Raw genomic sequence first — 22,812 nt, forward strand, 5'->3', positions numbered from 1 at the left:
GCTCTAGTGAACACAAAAGATAACCAAGTAAAGCAGCTTTAGTGCTGATACAGAGAAAGTTTCAGTGGTCTAGATAGAAGCTCAAGCCAGCCATATCATTCCTCTCAGCTACAGTGTAATCCAGAGCAAGGCCCTAATTCTTAATTCTGTGGGGTCTGAGAAAAGTAAGGAAGCTGCAGAGGAAAACTTTGAAGCTCCCCAAGGTTGGTTCATGAGGCTTAAGTAAAGAAACCTTTTCAATTCATCACAACCTGGGGTCCAGGTGTTGGTGCAGAAGCTGAAGCACACTCTGCAGAAGATGGAGCCCATGTCATTGGTGAGAGTGGCCACACAGAACTGTTTTCTTTGAAGATGAAACAGCTTGTATTGGAAGAAAATACCATTGAGGACTGGCAGCTAGAGAAGATTTCAGTGCCTGCTTTCCAAGGGCAGGCTTATTCTTGTTAAAGGTTAATGCAGTTAGTAGAAGCCAGTACTCATTTTGCCAGTCCCCAGAAATCTAAGTTTACTCTGCCTGTGCTCTGTAAATGGAATAGCAAAGCCTGGGTCGCAAGTCTTTTAAGGCCACTATTGAGGTTTACTGTGCCTACTGTTTTATATACACATCAGCATCAGCCATCACTACCATAGTATCACTTCTCCAGCACACAAAACAGGAGCTGCTGAAGACTGCTGAAGATGATCATTGATAGTTTAGTAATAGGGTTATTTATAAATAGATAAACATTTTAGACTATATATGTTTAAACAAATCATATACAAAACTATTATATTTCTATTTTATATTATATATATAACTATATATAATATATATATTATGTATATAATATCTATAGTTAGTCAGTAACAATGCACCTGTTCACCCAAGTGCTCCCATGAAAATGTTGTTGAAATGAGTGTTTTCATATCTGTTTGCACGTCATCTGTTCTACAGCCTAAGGACTCAGGAAGTAATATTGTCTTTTGGGTATCTTCATTTAAGAAACAAATTTTCCAAATTACCATAGGTAATTTGACAAAGGAAAAGTAAACTGAAAACCTAAGGAAAGAATTCACCAGTTGAGATGCAGTGAAGAACATTATGGTTCATGGAGAAAAGCATCCGCATTAGCAGAGGTCTGGAAGATGCTGGTTCTACCTGCATAGGTGATGCTGAACAGCCCTTGACTTCATTGTAGGAATTAACTGTGTAGAGTGTGACTAACTTAAGGACTACCACCCCAAAGATGTGACTGAGTTGCTTGCTTATGAGTGAGCATAGAAAATTGTGCCTTAACGTGGAATTGGCCCGTGGACTTAGAATATTGTATGTGTCTAGTGATAATAATGAGAGGATTGATTTCACCATTGAAAGGGATTCTACTGTTGATAAAGTGACACCAAACAGCCTTAAATGCTCCAGGAAATGCTAGCAAAGAAGTCATCAGATGGTGCAGGCCTCATCATTGGCTTCATTTTTAAACGTACTATTTTTTATTATTTATTTTGTTGGGGGGCATTATAAATAATTACATTATTTTTTCTCCCTCCAGACCCTTCCCTATTCTCCTCTTTGTTCACTTTCAGATTCATGGCCTCTTTCACCATTAATTGTTACATGTGTGTTGTATATGCATATATATTCCTAAAAACAATTTTTAATCCCAGAACCAGGAAGGCAGAAACATCAGCAGTGGATTTCTGTGTGTTGGGGTCAGCCTGGCCTACACAGTCAGTTCCAGGCCAGCTAGAGCTATATACTGAAACCCTGCCTTTAAAATAAAATTTTAAAAAAAGTATTGGTCATCTTGTCTTCTTTATGGGAATTATTGCTTCATACCTCTCCCTGCAGGACCCACTACCTTGATCAGCCACTGTCAGCATCACAGCAACACTCCACCATCACCAAAAAGTTACTGCTAAGGACTGAGATGATCATTGGCAGTTTCAGCAACAAAGCTGTTTGTAATTATACTGTGTCCATTTTTAAACTTCACACTTTTTCACACTTTATATAATATAGTATGGATAGAGGTGACAGGCGCTTGAAAGCTGAAAATTTGTGTAAGTTGAAATACTACTGACTTTGTTGGATCTGCCTGGGATGAAGCACTCGATATAACAGAGGAATGAATAGAACTTCCTTTCAGGCTGAAGTTTGGTTTTCTCCACATGCCCACTCTTACCTGGCAGCCTGGACTGCCACCTCATTTATACTGAGATTGTAAATCTTAAAGGCGAAGAACTTGAAATTGACAAAGCAAGGTTCTTACCTTTATAGAAGAATTGAGTTCAGTGGTGCTCAAAGCACTGAGTAAAACTGATGAAGTAAAGAACTGAAAATATTCATTCAGTTTTTAAAATTGCCATCTTGTTTCCTTCCTAACAGTTTGTGGAGAAGTTTCTGTTGGGGAAGAAGAAGGTGAAGGAGAAACTGGGTGGATTGAAGGAGCTGCAATCCTCTTATCCGTGGTGTGTGTGGTATTGGTGACAGCTTTTAATGACTGGAGTAAGGAGAAACAATTCCGAGGTTTGCAAAGTCGAATTGAACAGGAACAAAAGTTCACCGTGATCAGGAGTGGGCAGGTTATCCAGATACCTGTAGCTGATATTACTGTGGGAGACATTGCCCAAGTGAAGTATGGTAAGCCAAGCAGAGCCCCACATCCACCTGCAAAATTAAAGCTGGGCTGAACTTGTGGATGGTTTAGCATATCACTGCCTTCTGTTTCAGGTGATCTTCTTCCGGCTGATGGCATACTGATTCAAGGCAATGACCTTAAAATTGATGAAAGTTCATTGACTGGTGAATCTGACCATGTTAAGAAGTCTCTAGATAAGGATCCCTTACTTCTCTCGGGTATGAACTTATAAACTTGGGAAATTTTACTAAAAAACAAGGAAGTGTTAACCTTTGAGTCAGTCCATAGAAATTTTTATAAAAATGACAGGTACATTTTTATAAAAATGACAGGTCTTAGAATACAGAGCTGTATTTCACAAATGGGGATAGAATCCAAAAGTAAAGAAATTTGAAAGATGGTGTTAATGATAAAACTCAAATATAAGCCTAATGCTATCTATTAGACTTTTTCTATATCACATTTTTATGGCCTATTAAAGTAAAATATTAAAGAGTGATACAGCTTTTAGCTTTAAGACAAAAAAAAATGAGCTCTTTGACTGCAACAAACTGGTTAGTTTAGTTTTAAATATAACTCAAACATTTACATATCGACTACTTCACTTAATTGGTAGCATTATAGCCTGAAATGTAAACTGATTATGTCAGGTTACATGAGTAATGGACAGTAGGAATACTGGAGTAACATTTGCATGTCCTAGTTGGGAGTAAATTTGAATTTACATGTTATAGGAAGGGTTTGCACAGATTGTTGGAAAGGATGGTGTAGATTTCTGCTTATGACACTGTTGGTCATATGTAGGAGTGATAACATGAATTAAGGTTATTTGGGAATGAAATTGAAAGGACACTGCAAAAATTGCTTAGCTGCCTTTCAACACACAAAATGAAAAAAAGCCAGAGTACTGCGGATTGTCTCTAGAAACATGCTCATTTTTTTACATTTAAATTTCTGGGGTCCCGACCCTTAGTTTTACAGTATTCTTTAAAACATTTTTTCTTTATTAATTACACTTTATTCACTTTGTATCCCCCCCCCCCCGTGGTTCCCTCCCTCCTCCCGTCCCAATCCCTTCCTCCACCCTCTGCATGCATGCCCCTCCCCAAATCCACTGATAGGGGAGGACTTCTTTTCCTTCCTTCTGATCCTAGTCAATTAGGTCTCATCAGGAGTGGCTGAGTTGTCTTCTTCTGTGGCCTGATAATGCTGCTTCCCCCTCAGGGGGAGATAATTAAAGAGCAGGCCAATCAGTTCATATCAGAGACAGTCCCTATTCCTATTACAATGGAACCCACTTGGATACTAAACTGTCATGGGCTACATCTGTGCAAGAGTCTTAGGTTATCTCCATGCATAGTCCTTGGTTGGAATAGCAGTCTCAAGAAAGACCCCCGTGCTCAGATTTTTTGGTTCTGTTGCTCTCCTTGTGGAGTTCCTGTCCTCTCTAGATCTTACTGTTTCCCACTTCTTTCCTAAGATTCCCTGCACTCTGCCCAAAGGTTGCCCATAAGTCTCAGCATCTATATTGATAGTCTTCAGGGCAGAGCTTTTCAGAGGTCCTCTGTGTCAGGCTCCTGACTTGTTCCCTCTTGTCAGAATTCTCAGATTAAATATCATACTGGTGCTTGAGAAGGTTAACCAATTTGTCTTCCATCATCATTATCAAATGTTTATAAGTTAAACATTCCTGCTGTTTAATATTTAATGACTATTTAATAACTTAGCAGCTATATTTTGTTCAGGTCTTGTGAGCTTTGTATTTTAATAGATTGAACATTACTTTACTGAACCAAACTCAAACTTGTAAAACTTACAGAACTTAAATTATAATCACAACTTTAGACCAGCACCTAAGCTAACCATTATCTTTTTAAATTTTGTAACTATGATGAAAAACCTTACCACAAAAAATTAATCAATACCCAAGAATAACTGCATTTATTTATGACAAGGGTAGATGTCAATTATAGGAATATCTTATCAAAAAAAAAATGGAGATTTGTATGCTGTTTGTCAATATCCTAGGCCACGTAAAGTGCTCATTCTTTGTTTGGGGGGTTTGTGTTGATGTACTTACAGTTCATACTAAGAAAATGTGTCTTAGATGTATAAGGATAATGCCCATAAGTAAGGTATACTAATTTTATTGCTTCTTTGTCATGTTTCTGAGAAGCTAAAATCATTCTTAACCAGATAAGACCAATAGTCCTTTCTAAAAGGAGAGGAGTATCCCACTTATAATTTTATCACTGTAGACTCACTGGCAATCATTGAGTATATAGATACAGTCTTGTGGTGCCTTTTGATATATGTGATTTGTGGATTTTTATGTGCTTGAAGTTTGTTTACATAGTGCTTAGCTGTTTGAGGGTGGTCCCTTTAACTGAGCTTTGATCTTCCAACAAAAATGACTGGTAAACTTTACATACACTCACTATCCTAACACACCAAGATACCAAGAGAACTCTATAAATTTTCCATGTTCAAGAAAAGACTGAAATAACTTTGTACAGTCCCTTATCACAGTACGAGTGGGAAAGTTTCTCTGCATTTATTTCCCTGTTCCAAAAATGTTCTAAAAACCATGACATGCATTTATTTTTAAATTTACTCTCATGATGCCATCTCTCACTGCTGTTCTTGGCATCTTAAATTTAGATTTTTAAAAGCAATGTTCAGTTAGTGGTGGGATAGGACCTGAACAGAAACTGTTTACTTTTCCTGAGCACATTCACTGCTAACATTTGAGCAGATTTGGACTAAGGAAAAACAGAGCATAAAAACTGAAATAAAAGAAAAGGCAGAATTGTTCAAAGAAACTGTCTTTTATATGTACATAATAAATGCTGTTTTCCTGAATTTCATGTATTTACCTTGTATTTTCACTGACAAAGGAAAACACTAAGAATATAGGGTGTTTTTTGTTTCTAAGCAAGAAAAGTCAAAGACCTCAAAAGTCTACATTGGATAAGTTACCCAGTAATTTGTAGCCAAAATGAATTTTAGACACCAGAGTAAATGCATGAACTCCACAGTCTTTCTTAGCAAATTACCTTGAGCACTGAGTTGGCATACAAGATGGTGGTGAATGCTACAGACCCAGGCCTCCAGAAGTCTGTGAGCTGAGAGGTAAAATACAAATAAATGATAGCTGTAAAAAACAACTAATACAAAATCTAAAAGAGAGAAAACTCAGTCCGCACAACTGCTTAAAATGCACAGATCGTAGCAGAGTAGAAAGGTTTGTAGAAACTGAAGAACAGTAAGCTGAAAACTAAGTATCCGTTTTCTTCTGACAAAGCTGAGTTGAATCCTTTCCTTGTTCGTGATTATGACTTTTGGCAAATTTCTAGAAAAGAATAATACTGATTGTCAAATTGTAAGATTGTTGTGTAGGACATGATCTGAATTTAGTGTACCTGTCTATGTTCACTAGCTGTCTGGATTGGAATTTTATGTTAGAGATGTGGACAAGAAAATTGCTAAGGTTGGTTGGTCTCTTGTGAAGGTATCAGGCTTGATCCAGTAGTTAGTGTGTAGAGTCAGAAATGATTAAGCCCTCAGAGGGATGTTAAATCACACTGTAGGAATATTAAATCGTATCACGATAAACTGGGGACATAGAGAAACTACGGAGCGTGGCAGTAAGTACTCTTGGCAGGCTGAGTTGGAAGCCTGCGTTAGAAGTTGTAGGGTCAAGTATGGGACTATGTTTGTGCCATAAAATTCTTCTGGTTATAAGCATATTTCTGTATGAACAATGTTAAATGCTATCCCCTCATGCCCTACATGCTTATGTTATAATACTGACTTCTTAGAATAGCCACTCAATCCAAGCAATGTACTAATTTTTCATTTATAGGCTTTTTTGAGAAATAATTTACATTTTATGAAGTATGGATACTGTAATCTATATTTTATACAAGGAGTCGGTATGTTATTATTTTTCTGTTTATTGTTACTTGGTGATAAGTTTTGAACTTATATATGACTGCTTAAGCCTTAAGCCCAAGAGTTTAAGATTCAATGTTAGCTTGCTTTACTAAATATTGAGTTTATTAAAAGCAATACTACTTAAATATGAAAGTGGGTAGTTGGAGAGAAACATATTATACTTTTTACAAAGTTCTCTGTTGTTACAGGTACTCATGTAATGGAAGGTTCTGGAAGAATGGTAGTTACAGCTGTAGGTGTGAATTCTCAAACTGGAATTATCTTTACCTTACTTGGAGCTGGAGGTGAAGAAGAAGAAAAGAAAGATGAGAAGAAAAAAGAAAAGAAAAGTAGGTCTACCAGTTTGTTATAAGAATTGGTATTTGGAAATAACAGCAACTGGGAATCGTGAAAACGGGTACAGAAATAGGTTTCTTTCATGGAACTATGATGTGGAAATGTCTGTAAAATGTTATTTACCTAATACACTTTCAGTAACAAAATAATAGTCCTTAAGGGTTTTTGTTAGTACATCCATCCCATCTAACACAGGAAGAGGCAGTCAGCATATACTTAGTCCTTCAGTTTGGGCTTTATCCTGTTTTTGTTTTTGTTTTGTTTTGTTTCTCTAGTCATTTGAATGATTTCAACTCTAGCTTCCTGGGTTTTTCGTTTTGTTTGTTTTTCTCCTTCACTGCTAGTTTTTCTTTTCAGCCAATTGTGTCTTGCTCAGATTTGGTTTTTAATCTTGACGTTTTTGCCTTCCATGTGTTCCATTCTGTGTGTGTACATGCGGGAATGCTTGCATACAAACTAGGGCAATGCTTTGACACCCATGCTTGTCTCACCATATTGACTCCATCACTACATGTCCAGGTCTTTTATCTTGACTGTTTCTGCTATCCCTCCAAGTGCTTTGTCAGCAGACTCTGATAACATAAGCATGTATTTTGTGCACAGAAATCTTAGAGCAAACTGATCTACACAGGGAGACAACTCACAATGTAAGTTTGGGGTGCCATTGTAAAAGGCCCTTCTGTACCCTCTTTGCTGGTATCTTCTGCACCATCCATCTCAGGACCATATCTCCTTTGCCTTGACAGCAGTTTACTGCCCTGTAACCTTTTGGATTTAATTTTCTTCAGGATGTAAGCCTATATTTTGCTTCCTCACATGAGTATTTTATGATCTTCTAAAATAAATGCCTGGGTAAAATTTTGGCTTGCCATAACTATATCATTGTTTCTATTTTGTTGGATTTTGGAAGTCTGTTGTTGTGATGCTGGGTATAGAACCCAGAGTCAGCCTCTCAGTAGAGGTGCATGTTGGTTTGGACTAGTTCTAAGGCAGGGTGTCACATTCTGCCTCAGGGTAATCTTGAATTCAGTGGTTAGCCCAGGCTGGCTTGAACCTGAGGCAATCGTCCTGCTTCAAATTACTGGTATAACAGGCATGAGCCATGACACCTGACTTGCAGCAGAGCCTTTGGCTCACAGCTTTGATCACAGCACTTTGGGAAGCAACAGCAGGTGGATCTCTTGAGTTCAAGGCCAGCTCAATCTTTATCGTGAGTTCCAGGACAGCCAGGGCTACAAAGGGAAACCCTGTCTCAAAAACAAAAAACAAACAAACAAACAAACAAAAAGGTTGGGTGGATTTTTTGGTCTTTGTATATAATCTTTCTATATGAAATTCTTATTTCAAGGAAAATATATTTGAAAATTTGTGTTGAGATTGTAGCTCAGTGGTAGAGAACTTACTGGCATACTCAGTCTCTGTGTTCATTCCTAACACCTGGGGTGGGGCAGGTGAGAAGTTGTGGCAGAAGTTGAGGCTGGCTAACCCATTGTTCTAGATTTCTCCACTTCTGTACGCCAGGCAGCCCTTGATGAGCCACCATAGGCTTCTTGAATCATGGTGGTAGAGGTTACTTTGCACACTCCATCTTCATCTACCCTAGGTGAACCTTATGGAGGTTGTGTAACTTGACTGTGCAGCAAGTATCTGATCAAACCTTCTGCTCATCTCTGTCCTAATACATAGTTGTTGAACATCATTGAATCTTATTAAAACAAAAAGTATACTAATGACCGCCCTTATTGACCTACACTAACTTTTCCAATAGGCACTGTACTCTAATGTCTTACAAAACTGTTTTTATTAGTCCAGCCTGGAATAGCCCTAGAAATTTACATCAAAACCATTATCTAGCTTTTTTTTTTTTTTTTTTTTTTTTTTTTTACTTCTTTCTCCTTCCTCCCTCCAACCCTTCTCCTACTTTACCTAATTTGGTGTCTAATCAAACAAAGCCAATGCTAGTCTCCATGCCCTGTCCATTTACTTGCCAGTCTGGAATGTGGTTTCTGGTCTCCAAACCTGAGCTCGCTAAAAGGAGCTAGGTATTCTCTTACTATCGCCTCATCTTTCCCAAGCTTCTGTTCTTTCCTGACCATATTTGTTCCACGTTCCCAGCTTGAAGATGCTCTTCTTGATAGAGAACTTGGAAGAAAGTAGGCTCATTTGCTTGTTCCAAACAGTAATTACTGCTTCAGATGTGATCTTTCTGTGTCTTATGAATCTAAGCTAATTTAGGGAGTTACTTTGACTGCTAATCATCCTGCCTTATTAATACCGTAGATTTACTAACTTACCTCCCTGTGTTTTACATCTTCTTTTCATTCTCACTCCCACTAAAGCTCTCCTGTATGCCTGTTTTCTTTTTATAGTGTCTCTCCCTCCCTTTCTGTCCTCTCCTCTTCTGCTTTCTCAGGGTTATGTCTGTATTTAGCTTGACAATCTCTTGTACCATATTCGGACTTACTATAATTTATAAAAGAATAAAGCCTTATGCAGGAATACAGTAGGCATACCCTAAATTATTTTGGGACGTTCTCCCATGGTAAGACCAATGAAGTGATTGACAGGGTCAGTAAGCTGGTGTTTTCTACTGTACACTTTACGCCATTGTGTAGCAATTCCCTTATAGAAATGTGAACTACCTCTGCATAATTTAGCATGGCCGTATTCATTTCTTTTGGAAAGCTTTAATTCCCATTTTGTTCCTACAGATAAGAAGCAAGATGGAGCTATTGAGAATCGCAACAAAGGTAAATTCGGGAAGGTGAAAAGTACAGTTAGCTTGTTTTCTTTATCTCCAAAAATAGATTGTGTACTATATTTATCCAAAATTAGGGCACATGTGACAGGGAGCATCAGCAGGGTTAACTTGGATTAACCTCTCTTGCCACTGCTGCAGTCATGCTGCCTCTACAGTCTTTAAGAGGGCGTTACCATTTGCGCTAGCATGCTGAAGTAGCTTTCCACATGAGCATGTGACGTGCTCTAGCATACCTGACATATTAATATATAGTTGGTAGCAAAAATGCCTGGGAATATATATAGTGTAAATCACATTTGAAAGTCTATAAACATGCATGTTTTTCTGTATGTGTAATCATATACAGGGTTCTATATTAGATCATAAATTCCACAAGAAGGATCTGTAGTCTTTGAATAACCTAATACCTAACATCACATGAAAAGAAATATATTTAATATTCTTAGTTCTCAGTTTAAGGACTTGGTATGCCTCATTCCTGTGACATTATTAAGTCTGGAATAGTACCGCAGACTAATGTCACTGTTGTTTTCCCTCTGTGCAGCTACCCCCAAGACTCCAATGCGCGCGCGCACACACACACACACACACACACACACACACACACAGTTGAATGTTTATAGTTCAACCTTTTTTCTATTAACAAACTAATTTTGTAAAAAAAAAGAAAAAGAAAAAATGAAAGAATGTTTCAAAATGTTAATCGTGCCTTTAAAATACAACAAAATTGTGTTTTCTCTGAACGTAGCAAAAGCCCAGGATGGTGCAGCTATGGAAATGCAGCCTTTAAAAAGTGAAGAAGGAGGAGATGGTGATGAAAAAGACAAAAAGAAAGCAAATTTGCCAAAAAAAGAAAAGTCCGTTTTACAAGGGAAACTTACAAAACTGGCTGTTCAGATTGGCAAAGCAGGTATGACATGAGAGAAAAGTGAGGTGTTTTTTTGTTTTGTTTTGTTTTAAATGCGTGTACCTATTTTAAAAGTGTCTTTTGCCACAGCTCTCCAGGGAGAGCTGGAAATCATTACTTTGCAAATGTAAAAGATATTAGAGGAATGTTCTTTAATTTTATACAGAACCTTTTGAACTACCATAGGCACTCATAATGTGATTGTGACATGCAGGCTATTACTCCTCCTGCCAATGAGACAGTTATGGTCAGATTAAAATTTAGTGCCTGAATTTGCTTAATTTACAAGCCTATGCAGTCATCTCTAAATTTCTAGGGTTAGAAATGAAAAGGGGCTGTCAGGGAGATTGTTTAGTAGACTATAGAACTATGAAACTTTCTTAGTGTACATTTTGCTTAGCCTTTTATTGGCTATCTATGAAAAAAATGTATTTTTCTAAACATAATAATTTCGTTCAGCTGAAAACACTGGTAATTGTGAAGCTGAGGTACTGAAATGTTGCCTTTACTAGAGAGCAGTTGTGAAACTGAGACTGCTCTTCAGAGGGGCAGGAAAGGAGAGCATGTGGGTAAGGCAGCACTCCGCCATCATGCCACCTTTTGACAGATGCTGTATACAAGCAGCACACATTATAAAAGTCACACAAACAGCATCATTGGATGGCTAGGAGGATAATCGGTGAAGTATCATGTGATTCTCAGTAAGTCTATTCCTTAATAGCAAATACACATGCATATTGACCCCAAGGTCACAGTGTTGACTCATACTGTTGGAAAGGGTAGACTTGAGGTGATAATTGCATTGAGTAGCTACTAGGTAGGATGTTAGACCCAGACGTTTAGACTTGCCTTATTTTTTTAATACTCATTTATAAGAAGCTAAATAACACATGTCATATAAGGGTGAGATGTTTCATAATACATAGTTAACATTTATTTTTCTGAGTTAATGAATTAGTAAAGATAAATCAGAAATAAATTAGGAAATGATCTAGATAGTGTAATTTTATGGGTATATTTTTAAACATGGAGTTAATTTAATTTCAAGACTCAAATTTGACCTCTCTCAACGTCTTTCAGATTGTTGAACATTGCAAGCAGCAGCTTATGCTGGCCTATGGGTCTTTGCTTGTGTTTGCCTCTTGTTAGACAAGAGGCAGTTATCAAAGACTCACAGAAGCTCCTCTCACAGTTCTTAGGGGTCAGTGTTATACCTGGAAGCAAAATGTAAGTCTGACAGGTGTCGGGTGTGATGAGCAAAGTTCACACTGAGGGTAACAGGTTTCTCAGAAAAATTGAAATAGATATAACTTAGCTGCTTCTAAAATAGTGACTGGCTAACACACAGTTGGCAGTGGGTAGTGCCTACAGTATTTAAGCAATTGACCTTTTTTTCTGTCTTTAAAGGTCTACTGATGTCTGCCATCACAGTTATCATCCTAGTATTATATTTTGTGATTGATACCTTCTGGGTCCAGAAGAGACCATGGCTTGCTGAATGCACACCCATCTACATACAGTACTTTGTGAAGTTCTTCATTATTGGAGTTACAGTTCTAGTGGTTGCAGTCCCAGAAGGTCTTCCACTGGCAGTCACGATATCACTGGCATATTCAGTCAAGGTTAGTGGAAATTGTTACATAAGCATGTTTTTTTTATTACAATTTATTCACTTTATATCCCAACTATAGTCCCCTCCTAATCCCCCCTCCCTCCCTCTTCTCCTCCCATGCCCCTCTCTAAATCCATTGATAGGGGAGGTTCTCCTCCCCTTCCATCTGACCTTAGCCTATCAGGTCTCATCAGGATTGGCTGCATTGTCTTCCTCTGTGGCCTGGTAAGGCTGCTCCCCGCTCAGGGGAAGGTGATCAAAGAGCCAGCCAATGAGTTCATGTCAGAGACAGTCCCTCCTCCTCTTATTAGGGCACCCACTTAGATACTGAGCTGCCATGGGCTACATCTGTGCAGAACTTCTAGGTTATCTTCATGCATGGTTCTTGGTTGGAGTGTAAGTCTCAGAAAAAACCCTTGGGCCTAGATTTTTTGGTTCTGTTGCTCTCCTGGAGTTCCTGTCCCCTCCAGGTCTTTCATCTCCCCCTTTTTTCATAAGATTCCCTGCACTCTGCCCAAAGTTTGACTATGAGTCTGAGCATCTGCTTTGATACCCTGCTGGGTAGTCTTTCAGAGACCCTCTGTGGTAAGCTCCTGTCTTGTTCCCTGATTTCTCCATCTTCCATTGTCCGTCCCATTTGCCTTTCTGAGTGAGGATTTATCATCATATCCAGGGACCTCCTTCTTGCTTAGCTTCTTTAGGTGTACAGATTTTACTATGTTTATCCTATATGTCTAATAGACACTTATAAGTGAGTATATAACGTGTGTCTTTCTGCTTCTGACTCATCCTCACTCAGTATGATCTTTTCTAGTTCCCGCCATTTGCCTACAAATTTCATGATTTCCTTGTTTTTAATTGCTGAGTAGTATTCCATTGTGTAACTGTACCACAATTTCTGGGACATCTGGGTTGTTTCCAGATCCTAGCTATTATGAATAAAGCTGCTACAAATATGGTTGAGTAAATGTCCTTTTTGTGTATTTGAGCATATTTTGGATATATGCCTAGGAGTGGTATAGCTGGATCTTGAGGAAGCACTATTCCTAATTTTCTGAGAAAGCTCCAGATTTCCAAAGTAGTTGTACAAGTTTACATTCCCACCAGCGATGGAGGAGGGTTCCTCTTTCTCCACATTCTCTCCAGCATGTATTATCATTTGAGTTTTTGATCTTAGCCATTCTGAAGGGTATAAGGTGAAATCTCAGGGTTGTTTTGATTTGCATTCCCCTGATGACTAAGGATGTTGAACATTTCTTTGTTTCTCTACTATTGGTTATTTCTCTATTGAGAATTCTCTGTTTATCTCTCTACCCCATTTTTAAATTGGATTACTTGATTTGTTGCTGTTTAACTTCTTGAGTTCTTTATATATTCTGGATATTAGCCCTCTGTCAGATATAGGGTTGGTGAAGATCCTTTCCCAGTCTATAGGCTGTCGTAGTCATGTTGTTAAAAGCCTTGGCTGGCATAGAAAACACAATACCTGGTGCACCCTTTTCTGGCCTGGAAAGTGAAGGGTTTCCATTTCTTTAGAGATATAGACAGTGGTTCCAATATCTCTGAGCACAGAGACCTCTTCACTTCATGAAGAGCAGCAGTCTCACCGTACCCTCTTTGCCATTTATAAAAAAGGTCAGGCTATGTGCAGTTTAATGTATGGCACTAGAGCAAGTACATTTCACTTGGGCCCAGTTTTTGAGTCCTGTTTCTGCATTTCTTATTTCTACAGTGAAGTCTTCCCAGTTGCGGGCAGATTTATATTTCCAAAAACAGTTCAGATATTATTTGCATGTGTAAAATCCTTTGACTCCCTCCCCTTGGCCCACAAAGTTCTGCTCATTCTGGCCTTTGCTCAGGTACCTGTCAGTGCTCATCTGCTCCACCCCACTCTCCCTCTAGTCCAGCCTTTGCTGCTAGTTTCTAAATGTTCCATCTAGGATTTGTCTTTCATAATGGTTATGCAGGTTACACTTCATGTAAGAATGCTGCTCTTGTACCTTGTGAAGAGTTAGCATTTCTTCTGCTTAAGTGACACTTGTAACAGTGAGAAGTCTAACCAACCATAGCTTCCTTACTGACATCTTTCCTTCAGTATTCCAGATGTTTTACAAAATGGCCAGTCATAAGAATGTCTTTTGCTTACTGTTTGATTTTTTTTTTTTTTTAAATTTATTGTCCCTGCATGCTTGTGTGTCACAAGATGTGTGTATGTAAGTCAGAGGACAGCTTGCAGGAGCAGATTCTTTCCTTCCTCTTTGTAGCACCCAGAGATCTAACTAATGTCACCAGGCCTGGTGGCAAGCAGCTTTCACCCACTGAGCCACCTTGCCAGTCCACACTCTTTATTTTCTTTTCAGATACTTAACATACATTTTTTAATTTAAAATTTTTAATATATTAAGGTGCTTACAGTACACATTTTAACTATCCATTTGAACTTTTTAATGCTTTAAAATGATTAGAAATAATTGGAATATAAACATTTTTTAGACAAGCCAACTATTCATTTTTCAAAATTATTATTAGTACATTTTGTGTAGTCTTTAGTGATGTTAACTTTTCAGTTGGTCAGGAATAGATAGATAAGTTGATTTGTTTTCCTTAAATAGAGATCATTTTGCTTAAAGTCTTTTAAGCTTGCATTAAATGTCTGTTTGGCCCTAATGTAGTCAGCATGTGTTCCTTTCACTGTGGTGTGGTCTTTATATATCCTGTCAAGTGTTTTGTGAAATTGAACATATTTCCTTTACTTCAAATTTCTTTTTGTTTCTCATATTTAGATCATTAGTAAATTGGGAAGTATACATTTCTCTTTTCCATGTTTGTTTAAACACTAGACTTTTATTTTCTTTTGTGAATTAGTAATGAATTCATGTGTGTGTGTATGTAAGTGTATCTATGTCTATGTAGTTTTAATTTAACACTTTTGCAAGTGTTGTTAAGACTCTTGGCATCTTTGAACCCATCCTAAGTGACATACACTTTGGTCCTAAGGATGAAGATTTCCAGCATTTAGATTAGATGAAAATGATTCAGTCATGTCTTTGAATGTTAACTAGGCCTGTAAAAGTGGAGGGAAACAACAAGCACCAAAACAGCTACATACTCTCACATTTTTCAAGATGTCTTACTAAAAGCTATGTTTCTGTTGGAAATTGATCAGGAGTCTTCTTATTTTCTATTTAATGAAACTTAATCCTTTTATCATGCATTACTGTAATTACCACCATACCTACAGTAAGATTGTCATGAAAGTAAGACACTTCACTAAGCATATCAGAGGTATGTGGCACCAAAATATAGATGCTGAGACCTCTGTGCCAGCTTATTTAATTCATCGGTAACATGGTTGAGACCACCAAATGGTGGTAGTATTCTCTTTGACCAATTTAAATAGTTTACATGTTCTAAAATCATTCTGGTGTTAAGCTGATACTTTTTAAGCTATGTTTGTGTCATTTGATGGTTTTAGCTTTTTGATGTAATGAGGTGATTGTCTTTCTGTGTAGCTTAACTGTCTTGGTTGTGGTCTTGTTTCATTTTTTTGTCACTGTAGAAAATGATGAAGGATAATAACCTAGTGAGGCACTTGGATGCTTGTGAAACCATGGGGAATGCTACAGCTATTTGTTCAGATAAAACGGGAACACTGACAATGAACAGAATGACAGTCGTTCAAGCTTACATAAATGAAAAGCATTATAAAAAGATTCCTGAACCAGAAGCTATTCCACCAAATATTTTGTCCTATCTAGTAACAGGAATTTCTGTGAATTGTGCTTATACATCAAAAATATTGGTAAGCTTTTTTTAAATTTATATGCATGAAAATATTGCTACTTATGATTACTGTTTACTTGTTTATTATTATTGTGGTTGTGTGTGGACATGAATGCCAAGGAACACCTGTAAGGTCAGAGGATAACTTTGTAGAAGTAGTTCTCCTAAGTTTACTTGTGTTCCAGGAATCAAACTTAGATTTGTAGGTGTATGCAAGTGCTATAACACCTAAGCCATCTCCTAGCCCACATTGATACTTTTATTTATTTATTTATTTTTCTTTTTCAGTTTCTGGTATTCAGAAACTTTGAAACCTTACAGTCAGAACACCAGGCCACATTCTTAATTTTATTGCAGGGGTGGGTATAGAGCAAAGGGCTTTGTATTTATTAGGTTCTACATTCACACTATACTAAATGATTGTGTCTATATTCATTTTGTGAAAGACCTGGCAGTCCTACAGTAGAATATCCAGTGTCAATTTAGATAGCCTTAGAGCTGCTGTTGGCAGCATGTGTTATATGGGCTGTTCTGCTGTTTTGTTTCTCAGTAGTTCCTACCCATAAAGTTGTCTTTATACATTTTGAAGGCTCATAAAGTATTCATAAATTTCTGTGAGAATTTTATAAAGCTATTTTCAACTTTGTAAACTTTAAGATTTTATTTTAACAGAAAGTATAGTATGCATGTTTAACTTTTTTGTTGTCTAGTGATTTATTAAATCTGAGAGCAAAAATTATATTGCAAGTTACTTAATGAAAATGTGTGGGTTGGGCTGGAGAGGTGGCTCAGAAGTTAAAAGCACTGGCTGTTCTTCCAGAGATCCTTAGTTGAATTCCCAGCAAACCACCTGGTGGCTCACAACCGTCTATAATGAAATCTAGTGCCCTCTTCTGTCCAGAGGCGTATGTGCAGGCAGAACATTGTATAAATAATAAATAAAATCTTGAAGAAAACATAGGTGGGTAGATTAGAAAGGTAAGAGATTCTGGTTCTAGGCCTAGTCTTGCCATTTACTATCAAAAAGTCTGAGCTTTAACTGACTGTAAATTAGGACTTTATTTTAATTACTTAGCATAAAGATAAACAAATAAAAATGAGAAGAGAAAATGGAAATAAAATTAAGTCCTACTGTATATGAGGAATCAATTATATAAGATATATGCATCTTAATGTCATTTGATGATAAGGTCAGAAGTTCACTGGACTAGCAATTAGATGGGCTGAAGTGGAACCCATATCACCCTTCCCCTTATCTGTGTCCTTTGAAGTTCTCATATTAGAAGACATTTTCTACATCATTTTGTTTCAGGATGCTATAATCTGTTTTATATTTTAAGTTAAATTTTTAATGGGGAAGTAAAATAATGCTAGCATCTAATCCTTATTTTCTTACAGCCACCAGAGAAAGAGGGTGGATTACCTCGTCATGTGGGTAATAAAACAGAATGTGCCTTGTTGGGATTGCTCTTGGACTTAAAGCGGGATTATCAAGATGTTAGAAATGAAATACCAGAAGAAGCATTGTACAAAGTCTATACCTTCAATTCTGTTAGGAAATCCATGAGCACAGTCCTAAAAAATTCAGATGGAAGTTACCGGATCTTCAGCAAGGGTGCATCTGAGATAATGCTGAAAAAGTAAGCATAAAGTGCTCAGATGAATGAGCTGACTGTTGAATATGGATTATCTCTGTGTTGTAGCTTTATGAGCATCATGTGTTTGAATAGTATCACTGAGCTTTGTAGCATGCTCTCTGGTATCCAGAGATTTTCCTACCATGTTCTGCTTCTTGCACTCTGCCTTATTTCCCAATATTTTGCTCTAGGGAAAATAAGCCTATTACATTTAGTGTAGTAATTTAAATAGGGTAAACATTAGTGATTTTGGAAAGCACCCTTTATAGTTTAGCAGGAAGTAGTAGTGTTGTGAGACCGAGTCTGCAAACAGCTTTTTCTCATCTATATCACACTTAGTTATGTGATTTCAGTGTGACAGGTTAGAAACCTGTTGTATCACTGACTTTCTTGGTGGCAGATCATGCAAAGGAGAGATTGTTTGAATCAAAGACCATGACTCTTTCCTTGCAACTAATTAGCTTTGAAATCTGAGCAGAATTTTTTCTCCTTACTTTGCATTCTCCTCCATTAGAAAAGTAGAGTGGCAGCCAATACCACCTTAAGTTAAGTAAAACAAAGTGTGGAAATTTATTTCATAGGGGTTTACTGGTAGTAATGTTTACATTCTACTTAGAGACTGAGCAGGTAAGAATTAATAAACCAGGTAATGCCATTGAAGCATTGTTCATTGAAACTCTGTCACTGAAACCTAGGTGTGATGCATGCATATAATTTCAGCATTTGAGAGTCAGAGGGATTACAGGGTAGACACCAGGCCAGACTATATAGTGAAACCTTGTGGGGGTTTTTGTTTTTGTTTAAAAAAAAAAACAGAAACAAAAAAGCTGTGACTGAAAGTAATTCTTGAATCAGGAACTAAGGTGGGCTGGGATGAAAGGCCTGACCAATACCACAGACTGATGAGAGCCGTGGGAAGGAAGTATCATGGAATACAAAGGAATAAGCATATTAACTACCTTTGGGAGGAGAGAAATGTGGAGCTTAGGAGATGATAGTACTTTGTGGGGAAGGCTGAAGAAGCAAGTGTTCAGATCAAATTTTTAGAGGTATCAAAAGCACTTGTGGTAATGTTGATGCCAACTGCATGGCATGCAATCGGCATTCATTGCTGTGCACTAAGGCTAAAGTTTATGGGAGAATACTTCAGTGCTGGTGGGAAGCCTTAGAGAACTACAGTTAGACCAGAAGGTGTGGATTTAACAGACCCCAGGAGACAAGGATAGAAAGATGTGACTTCACTATCTACTAGGGGAAGCTTGGGGTTAGTTTTACTAAAAAATAAACTATTTTGACATAGTCTCCTATAGAATGCCTACTTTGTAGTTTCAACAAAAAGATTCTTTTTTTCTTTTGCGGTTAAGACAATATAGGTGATGAAATAACCTTACAGGTAAGGGGTTGATTGAAGTTATCCTGTTTATTTAAAATGAAAAAATATTTTATGTTGCCACTTGTGAATTTTTGTAAAAATGTTTTAAAAATATTATATCCAAAAGAGAAAATTTAGAGACTATCTGTGGTAACGGGTCAAGAACCACAGATAAGAGTCAAATAGATGAGAACTGTTTTGTAAAAGGGAGAGTAAACAACTCTCTAGAATACAATATGTAAGATTCTCTAATTTCCAGGAATCAGACCCTGTGCTCCCTTGCCCTTCATGTAAGTGGTATTAACCCTTACTTTTGTTAATTACTGCTGTTTGGATTCAATGTTTCCTTGTAGGTGTTTCAAAATCTTAAGTGCTAATGGTGAGGCGAAAGTATTCAGACCCAGGGACCGAGATGACATTGTGAAAACTGTGATTGAGCCAATGGCATCAGAAGGCCTGAGAACCATATGTCTAGCATTCAGAGATTTCCCAGCAGGAGAACCAGAACCAGACTGGGATAACGAGAATGATATCGTCACCGGCCTTACTTGCATTGCTGTTGTGGGGATTGAAGATCCTGTGAGGCCTGAGGTGGTGAAACGTTCCATTCTGCATGTGCAGATTCTCATGCTGTGTGAATCTAGGCGTTAACCATAATCCGTCTTCTAGTAGAGCTTCTGCTGTGGGTGGTCTTCACGCTGTGAATCAAAGATGAATGAAACAATAATGTAACAATTATAAAATAATTAGCATACATTACCCTTGAAGCTGTTTAGTTGGGCAGCTTCCCTGGTATACTGTGAGTTTATAACACCACAGCCTAGCACAGTTCCTTACATGTATATATTTTCAGTTGATGTTTAACTTAATAATGAATGCCATTAAGTGATTAGGTTTCGTTCTCCAGACCAGGATCATCCAGTGGAGCATTCAGTGAAGACTGAAATGTCTCAGTTTTTCTCAGTACAAAAACCACTATGTATCTATTATGTTCTTGAGGTCTGACTAGTACAATTGGAAAATAGGTTGTTGGTTTTTTTTTTAAGATCTATTTATTTTTATTTTACGTACATTGGTGTTTTGTCTAGATGTGTGTCTGTGAGTGTGTCGGATTCCTGGAACTGAGGTTGTGAGCTGCCATGTGGGTGCAGTGAATTGAACCCAGGTCCTCTTGTTCTTAACCTCTGAGCCATTTCTCCAGCCCTGGAAAACTGAATTTTTAACTTATAAGCATCTATCATATCTGCTAGTAGGAAGCGGTAGGCTTTGCCTTTTTTTAATTGATAGAAATTTTTGTTTGCTTTCTAGCTTTTTGCTTTTGAAGCATATCCCAGGCACTGCTTTAGGTACTAGAGAGAGAAAGTTTAGAAATCTGGTCCCTGATTTCAAAAAAAGTCAGTGTCTTGGGTGACGGTGGACAGAATATTTGTTGTTAATCCATTACCAGTTGTATACAGAGAGTGTTGTATAATCAGGCCATGATGTATCAACCTAGTCTAAAGCAAGAGCATCTTCTTATTATGTCTTCTCTGAAATGCAAGAGTATTTCACATATAACTTCATTTAGTGCTCACCCAGTGATTGGAGTATTAATTACTCTGATTTGACAAAGGAAAAAAAAAATGAAATGTGTGGTGGAACTTTAGACAATAGACATAGCATGTTGTTCAGACCCCAGTTCTAACTCCAAAACAAAAGTTAAAAAGACCACTAAGCTATAATCCCCCTCTGCAAGGCTCAAATAAGACTTCCTACAGCTTGATCACTTTTCTTTGAGTTTTTAAAACTCAGGGGATATGAGCTAAAGAAGGTAGGGCAGGGAGCTTTGGGAACACAATAAGTACATCCAAGCAAAGAAGGAACAATACAAAGACTACTTTTCTTCAGTGATTTTATCATGTAATATATTCAACCCGTAATATTGAGCAACTGTCTGAAAACAGGAAATACTGACTTCAGAGAGCAAAATTGTCAAGAGAATTTATATTCTGGAAGAAAACCCCCAGGTTATACAAGGATAGACACCTGGACAGTGTGCACATGAGAAGGCCACACCCACATAGGTACGAGAATAGATGGCTTACAGTGTGCCACTGGGAATGAAAGAACTTGTGAAGGATGCTGCTGTCCCAGACCTTACGAAAATGGAAATGTGATGTTAAATGAGACTCTTAAAAGAGCCTAAGGGTTGTAAAGGATATGCACAGGGTAATAAAATAAGGTAATTGAGGAAGACCATATTAAGAATGTGAACTGAAATGAAATATGGGGGCTTACTATGAGCCAGGCATATAAATAGCAGCAAGAAGAACATTCCAGGCTGTATTAGTCATGGTTTTCTACAGGAATGGAACTTACAGAAAAAATCTATATCTATATAGAAGAGATTTATTAGACTGGCTTACAGGCTGTGGTCTGTCTAGTCCAACAATTGCTGTCTATCAACGGAAGGTCCAAGAATTGAGTAGTTGTTCAGTCAACGAGGCTGAACATCTTAGCTGGTCTTCAGTATATGCCAGAATCTTAAAGACGTAGGCTTCTAATGCCAGTGAAGGAATAGACTTAGGAGGGGGAGTAAGCAAGCAAAGAGAGCAAACAAGCTTCCTTCTTCTGTTTCCTTTAGAAAGGCTGTAGCAGAAGGTGTGACCCAGATTAAAGGTGGGTCTTCTCACCTGAAAAGATCCAGATCAAAAATTATTTAAATGTTTTATATAGATAGAAACATATATATATAATTATAACATATAACATTATATATATTATATATATAATATATATAATATGATTATATATATTATTATATTATATTATATATTATATATAATATATATAATGATATATATAATATTATATATATCATTATATATATATAAATTAAGAAAAAAATCTCATAGGTGTATCTAGTCACTTGAGTTTTAGTAAATTCCAGATGTAGTCAAGTTGACAACCAAGTGCAGGGTACTGCAGGTGAGAAAACAATATTGAACTATTTTAAAGATAGAGAGGAAGCCAGTATGGTGCTAGTGTACAGAGTCAGGAAGTAAGATCATCCATGGCCTAACTAGACTGGAAGTCCTCTGAATTTTTTTTCCTAAAATTTAAGTATTATAACATTATTTATATGCTAAAATACCATTTTGAAGAGTAGGAGGAGACAAATAGAAGCAGAAAACCAGTGAGACTTTTGTAACAGCCTCCAGCAATACTTGGACTACAGTTGTGACAGGGAGGATGAAAGATGACTTCAGAGGTAGACTAATAGGGGTGAATATGCTAGGTTTGAGTATGCTGGTTTTGATCCAGTTGAGGTGTATGAGACATCCTATGTGTGTCAAATGAGCGCTTGGACCTAGAAGCCACAAGATAGTCTAGGCTGGAGAAATTATTTAAGAGACAAAAAGACCTTGGGAAAACATAGCCAAAGAAACCGGCTGAGAGCCCATTAGAAGCCTTACAGAGGAAGAGAGCCAGTCTCTCTAGCTTGCATAACCTGTTGAGTGGTAGAGAATATTACCATGTCAGAAAGAGTAAAACAAAACAGTGGTTTGCAAGATCAAGATAAATGCAGTTTTGGGTTTTGCAGTTTTGTGAGCTCATCCAAATCAATGGTGTTTGCCAACCTTTGATCATAGGAAAGCCACTGAAAATTCTGTTTATTGACTTGAAGCTTAAATCTTATCTAATTTAATGTTAGAGGATATGTGTAACTTTGTTTATTGGAGAAACTTTAAGTCCATTATATTCTTGGTATTTTAGTTGGTAGAGAGTTTTCTTTCTCTTTAAAACAGTGGTTTTTCAACCTTCCTAATGCTGTATCACTTTAATA

The 22,812-nt window shown here is 37.4% G+C and overlaps 1 protein-coding gene across 7 annotated transcripts in view; it reads left to right on the forward strand.

Moving 5' to 3' along the window:
- Window positions 1-22,812, forward strand: part of Atp2b1 (ATPase plasma membrane Ca2+ transporting 1) — a 112,365-nt gene that overhangs the window by 69,924 nt on the left and 19,629 nt on the right. For all 7 annotated transcript variants that reach the window (XM_060377955.1, XM_060377952.1, XM_021643208.2 and 4 more), the window contains 9 exons: window positions 2,369-2,623; window positions 2,714-2,839; window positions 6,767-6,907; window positions 9,626-9,664; window positions 10,424-10,585; window positions 11,990-12,204; window positions 15,754-15,996; window positions 17,376-17,617; window positions 19,340-19,577. In XM_060377955.1, the coding sequence (XP_060233938.1) occupies window positions 2,369-2,623; window positions 2,714-2,839; window positions 6,767-6,907; window positions 9,626-9,664; window positions 10,424-10,585; window positions 11,990-12,204; window positions 15,754-15,996; window positions 17,376-17,617; window positions 19,340-19,577 (1,661 nt within the window). The remainder of the gene's footprint in view (window positions 1-2,368; window positions 2,624-2,713; window positions 2,840-6,766; window positions 6,908-9,625; window positions 9,665-10,423; window positions 10,586-11,989; window positions 12,205-15,753; window positions 15,997-17,375; window positions 17,618-19,339; window positions 19,578-22,812) is intronic.

Source organism: Meriones unguiculatus, chromosome 2 (genome assembly GCF_030254825.1).
Source record: "Meriones unguiculatus strain TT.TT164.6M chromosome 2, Bangor_MerUng_6.1, whole genome shotgun sequence".
Classification (NCBI taxonomy): Eukaryota; Metazoa; Chordata; class Mammalia; order Rodentia; family Muridae; genus Meriones; species Meriones unguiculatus.